A 6,047-nucleotide genomic window follows, 5' to 3' on the forward strand; every position below is an offset into this window, starting at 1 on the left:
CAGCCAACAAATTTGCAATTATGTTCCAGCCCCCTGACCATGCACTCCAAAAATAAATGTGTTACATATTTATTTTTGAAAAAAATTAGTTTTTTCTTTTTTTGTAATAATTTTATATATATATATATATATATATATATTTATTGGCCCAAAGCTGAATATAGTTGATGATCCCTGCTCCACAGCTTTCTCAAATTGTCTTTCCTTGTGCCTCATCCTCAAAATGCATTGGAAGACATTGGATCTTCTCCAATGTGTTGAGAAAGAGGTAATGAAAGATCCACGAGGAAGAACAATTGAGAAAGCGATTGTTACATATCAGAGGCATGTATGTTCTGAACAACATTATTTTATCTGAACATTCTCCAACATTGTATAACACAATAAATAGTAACGTTGAAACTAGCTCTCTAAATAAAAGTGCACACCACATACAGATTATCAAAAACATCTTTATTTACACGACTTTGCTTTACGGTCTCTCTCGTTCATCTCTTTTGGAGAATCTAACATCACTAAATAAAAATAAACTAAAACATTCTACCACTTCAAAGTGTCTTTAAAGATGGACATCCTCTCCACATTTTCCATCCAGAATCAGAATGCTCAGTAGTAAGTAGCCTCCAGTTCAGGGGGTACTGTAGACAGAGGAGCCGCTGTGGCCACACTGGGGGAGTCTAGAAGGCCAGTTTCTTCATAAGCAGGTAGACTCGGGAGTCCACTTCAAAGCCGTGCAGATTGTTGGCATCACCTTGTAGCCTCATCAATAGGCCTCCGTAAGACACATAGGCAGAGCTGTAAGGAGGAAGGACAGCACACAAACACACACACACACCATTAATAATTATGCTGTGGTCTAAATGAAGGAGCAAACATTGGACAGACAAGAGCTGAATGCGCAAGAAAAACATATTTTTTTAAAGAAAATAATAATTTCCTGAATTAAATGGAGTTGATTATTTTCCTTTCCCATTCCTACTAAAAACTTGTGTTTGATTGAACATCCCTGCTGGATTGTTACTCACAGACGTGTAGCTGCTTCCGTAGAGGTCTCGTCACCCTCAATCTTGTACACCTTGCCATACATCACATAGTCAAACTGATCCGCTCTGACGGGGAGAGAAACATGGTTCAGACAAAACAATTTCCAGGTAATCAACGTCAAATCAAAACGTCGCCCAATATTAACGTATTCTACATCCAACACAGCAGTTACACAATAATATACCTGGATGGCCGATCATCCTGTGGATTATATTCCCCATCGTCAGGAGTTCCATCTTCATATAGCGTGCTGGCTATTACCAATCTGAACTTGTCACCTAGAGGGATAGTTGGAAATGCATAAAATATCCAAAACAGGCTGCTACAACAACAAAGTACACGTTTACTTAAACGATTTTATTAGAAATTAGACAAGACACATTCACACGTCACTTACCAAGGTCAACAGGATAGATCTGAATGTTTACATCCAAGATGAGGTCCATCTTGAAGGACTCACTTTCACAGTGCAGACGAGAAACTGAAGGAAAAGACAAAACCACAAGAAATTATTGTAGCTACTACATAATGCAGATAGATTTATTTACCAATTTGAGACATGAATTGCTGTAAAGCTAGCCTAAGCTTATTCCAAACTCTCACCTCTGTCAAATTTCATCCCATCTGGATCGATGTCTTTCACATCAAAGATGTCCTCAAACAATATCCCAGCCATGTCTGTTCTGGTCTAGTGCCCTTGTCAATGAAACACAGAAAACCCTTTCAGCTTAAACTTTACATTGTGCTGGTAGCTAGCCAAATCATAGAAGCTAACTACTTTTCGTCTATTGATGAACACATATTCTTCCCGGGGGACTTTTGTTAAGGGCCCAGACCGTTTTTCTAAACGTCAACCCCTACCGCAAGCGATGAGTGTATTGGAAACATAAGGAAAGTATGTTTCATATCAGAGACAAATAACTTTCAAAAAACAAAAGGTTAAATACGGAAAAATACGAGGTCAATTAATGACGTCAGTGACGTTCAGGTCGGAGGTCTAGAAAACGGACCGAGTTGGGTGTCGGTTCATATCGATGTTTCCAGAGTTTTAACGAGGCATTAACTATCTACTAGCTTGTCCTGGACACCTGTGGTTCGTCAACTGGAGGCACACAGCGTATGGATCTGTGCAAATGGGCTTATGTTATATATATATATATTTTTTCTATTATTATTATAAAGATGATCTTTCTGATGTTTCAAAATCCGTTTCGCTATGTTTGACGGTTAACAGTGTCTGAATTGTAGTTCGCATGGCCAGCCGTGGCAAAGTTAACGTAGAGGCTAACGTGTGTGTTAGCTAAGTTTAGTCGCAATGCTTCTGTGCATCTGACCACCATTTCTATTATATTTTACTAGCTAGTTACAGTAGCTAGTTATAGCGAACATTGTCCACCCATGACAGCAATTTCAATTTTTATTATAACTAGTTGAGTTTACAAAATAACTACATGACTCAAAGCATCACTGGGTAGCGAGCTAAATCGGCATATTTAGCAAGTTAGCTTGGCGACAGGAACAAGTTAATCACTTACCTCGATTAAGTGAATATTCCTTTTTTTACGGGGTTTTTCGCTAGCTATAGTTGTTCCAATAAGGATAATTGTGATTTAATATGTGCTGAATAACCTAAATCAAACATTAATAACTGTGCCGCGCTGAGAAAACGTGCTCGATATTCGAACTCCAGCTATTTACTTCCGACAATACTCGGAAGTGGGTCTGTGCTATGTGGAATCCTTGGGACGCCCTACTTCTTCTTCTTCTTTAAACTTTTATGGCAGACTACACCCATTGGTGTATTGCCGCCACCTACTGTTCGGGGCATTGAAACAAAACAAAGATACTACAGAAATTCGGGTGCATGTTCACCACCACAATTGCAGCATTTCGGCACAACTGGCATGTAATACTTCTCCCGTCTACATACACTTGACACCACGGGAGGTTGGTGGCACCTTAATTGGGGAGGATGGACTCATAGTAATGGCTGGTGTGGAATAGTATCAAATACATATGGTTTCCGTGTGTTTGATGCCATTCAATTTGCTCCGTTCCAGCCATTATTATGAGCTGTCCTCACCTCAACAGTCCTCACTACTTGACACAAATAGTTTACATTTATCATGCTGCATGGGTTTGGGCACAAAGGCTTTCACAGGGAATCTCATACAACCCAAATACATGTGAGAAGGTAGATGCTCTTCATAAAAAAAACTATAGAATAGATGGAGTGGGCTTCCACACTCCATCTACCATGCGGGTCAGTTGTTGTGCATCAACCACTTGATCCATTGGGACACCCTACCACATTGAAGTTGACATTTAAAATGGTTAAGATTAGGGTTAGGTAAGAAGGGTAGGGACGCCCAAAGGATTCCGGATAGCACTGATCAGATGGGAAGTGGGCTGACAAAGAATATATTTTTTAAATGTTGTAGCGACCTTATCATATCAAATCAAATGTTATTTGCCACATACACATGTTTAGCAGATGTTATTGCAGGTGTAGCGAAATGCTTGTGTTTCTAACTCCAACAGTGCAGTAATATCTAACTAAATGCTTGTGTTTCTAACTCCAACAGAGCAGTAATATCTAACTAAATGCTTGTGTTTCTAACTCCAACAGTGCAGTAATATCTAACTAAATGCTTGTGTTTCTAACTCCAACAGTGCAGTAATATCTAACTAAATGCTTGTGTTTCTAACTCCAACAGTGCAGTAATATCTAACTAAATGCTTGTGTTTCTAGCTCCAACAGTGCAATAATATCTAACTAAATGCTTGTGTTTCTAACTCCAACAGAGCAGTAATATCTAACTAAATTCTTGTGTTTCTAACTCCAACAGAGCAGTAATATCTAACTAAATGCTTGTGTTTCTAACTCCAACAGTGCAGTAATATCTAACTAAATGCTTGTGTTTCTAACTCCAACAGTGCAGTAATATCTAACTAAATGCTTGTGTTTCTAACTCCAACAGTGCAGTAATATCTAACTAAATGCTTGTGTTTCTAACTCCAACAGTGCAGTAATATCTAACTAAATGCTTGTGTTTCTAACTCCAACAGTGCAGTAATATCTAACTAAATGCTTGTGTTTCTAACTCCAACAGAGCAGTAATATCTAACTAAATGCTTGTGTTTCTAACTCCAACAGTGCAGTAATATCTAACTAAATGCTTGTGTTTCTAACTCCAACAGTGCAGTAATATCTAACTAAATGCTTGTGTTTCTAACTCCAACAGTGCAGTAATATCTAACTAAATGCTTGTGTTTCTAACTCCAACAGTGCAGTAATATCTAACTAAATGCTTGTGTTTCTAACTCCAACAGAGCAGTAATATCTAACTAAATGCTTGTCTTTCTAACTCCAACAGTGCAGTAATATCTAACTAAATGCTTGTGTTTCTAACTCCAACAGTGCAGTAATATCTAACTAAATGCTTGTGTTTCTAACTCCAACAGTGCAGTAATATCTAACAATTCACATCAATACAGACAACATAAAAGTAAAATAATGGAATTAAAGAATATATAAATATTAGGATGAGCAATGTTGGAGTGGCATAGACAAAAACATAGTAGAATAGAATACAGTATATACATATGAGATGAGTAAAGGAAAAATATGTAAACATTATTAAAGTGACTAGTGTTCCATTATTAAAGTGTCCAGTGATTTCAAGTCGAGTTCGAGTTTCGAAGTTGGGCATCTCCGGCGCGGCCCACGCTTGGATTGCGTCCTACCTGACAGGTCGCTCCTACCAGGTGGCGTGGCGAGAATCTGTCTCCTCACCACGCGCTCTCACCACTGGCGTCCCCCAGGGCTCTGTTCTAGGCCCTCTCCTATTCTCGCTATACACCAAGTCACTTGGCTCTGTCATAACCTCACATGGTCTCTCCTATCATTGCTATGCAGACGACACACAATTAATCTTCTCCTTTCCCCCTTCTGATGACCAGGTGGCGAATCGCATCTCTGCATGTCTGGCAGACATATCAGTGTGGATGACGGATCACCACCTCAAGCTGAACCTCGGCAAGACGGAGCTGCTCTTCCTCCCGGGGAAGGACTGCCCGTTCCATGATCTCGCCATCACGGTTGACAACTCCATTGTGTCCTCCTCCCAGAGCGCTAAGAACCTTGGCGTGATCCTGGACAACACCCTGTCGTTCTCAACTAACATCAAGGCGGTGGCCCGTTCTTGTAGGTTCATGCTCTACAACATCCGCAGAGTACGACCCTGCCTCACACAGGAAGCAGCGCAGGTCCTAATCCAGGCACTTGTTATCTCCCGTCTGGATTACTGCAACTCGCTGTTGGCTGGGCTCCCTGCCTGTGCCATTAAACCCCTACAACTCATCCAGAACGCCGCAGCCCGTCTGGTGTTCAACCTTCCCAAGTTCTCTCACGTCACCCCGCTCCTCCGCTCTCTCCACTGGCTTCCAGTTGAAGCTCGCATCCGGTACAAGACCATGGTGCTTGTCTACGGAGCTGTGAGGGGAACGGCACCTCAGTACCTCCAGGCTCTGATCAGGCCCTACACCCAAACAAGGGCACTGCGTTCATCCACCTCTGGCCTGCTCGCCTCCCTACCACTGAGGAAGTACAGTTCCCGCGCAGCCCAGTCAAAACTGTTCGCTGCTCTGGCCCCCCAATGGTGGAACAAACTCCCTCACGACGCCAGGACAGCGGAGTCAATCACCACCTTCCGGAGACACCTGAAACCCCACCTCTTTCAGGAATACCTAGGGTAGGATAAAGTAATCCTTCTCACCCCCCTTAAAAGATTTAGATGCACTATTGTAAAGTGGCTGTTCCACTGGATGTCTTAAGGTGAACGCACCAATTTGTAAGTCGCTCTGGATAAGAGCGTCTGCTAAATGACTTAAATGTAAATGTAAGTCTATGTATATGGAGCAGCAGCTTCTAAGGTGCAGGGTTTACGTAACCATGTGGAAGCTGCCTAGTGATAGCTATTTAGCCCAACACATAGCAACCT

The 6,047-nt window shown here is 41.3% G+C and overlaps 1 protein-coding gene across 1 annotated transcript; it reads right to left on the reverse strand.

Moving 5' to 3' along the window:
• Positions 1–438: 438 nt before the first annotated feature.
• On the reverse strand, positions 439–2,768 carry polr2h (RNA polymerase II, I and III subunit H). The gene is made up of 6 exons (XM_029633406.2): positions 2,580–2,768; positions 1,648–1,740; positions 1,442–1,525; positions 1,229–1,322; positions 1,026–1,109; positions 439–795 (listed from the first exon to the last, which is right to left on the reverse strand). Exons 2-6 carry the CDS (start codon positions 1,718–1,720, stop codon positions 678–680), a joined length of 453 nt encoding a protein of 150 aa, XP_029489266.1. The 5' UTR covers positions 1,721–1,740; positions 2,580–2,768; the 3' UTR covers positions 439–677.
• Between the last annotated feature and the right edge of the window lie 3,279 nt (positions 2,769–6,047).

The sequence above is a fragment of the Oncorhynchus nerka genome, linkage group LG25 (assembly GCF_034236695.1).
Source record: "Oncorhynchus nerka isolate Pitt River linkage group LG25, Oner_Uvic_2.0, whole genome shotgun sequence".
Taxonomy (NCBI): domain Eukaryota; kingdom Metazoa; phylum Chordata; class Actinopteri; order Salmoniformes; family Salmonidae; genus Oncorhynchus; species Oncorhynchus nerka.

What these genes read in the sequence shown, in the direction of transcription:
- polr2h (XM_029633406.2), bottom strand. Translation starts at nt 1,720, where the DNA reads ATGGCTGGGATATTGTTTGAGGACATCTTTGATGTGAAAGACATCGAT. An exon ending in TGGGATGAAATTTGACAGAG is followed by an intron (nt 1,526 to 1,647) that starts GTGAGAGTTTGG and finishes CTTTTCCTTCAG; the next exon opens with TTTCTCGTCTGCACTGTGAA. An exon ending in GATCTATCCTGTTGACCTTG is followed by an intron (nt 1,323 to 1,441) that starts GTAAGTGACGTG and finishes CTATCCCTCTAG; the next exon opens with GTGACAAGTTCAGATTGGTA.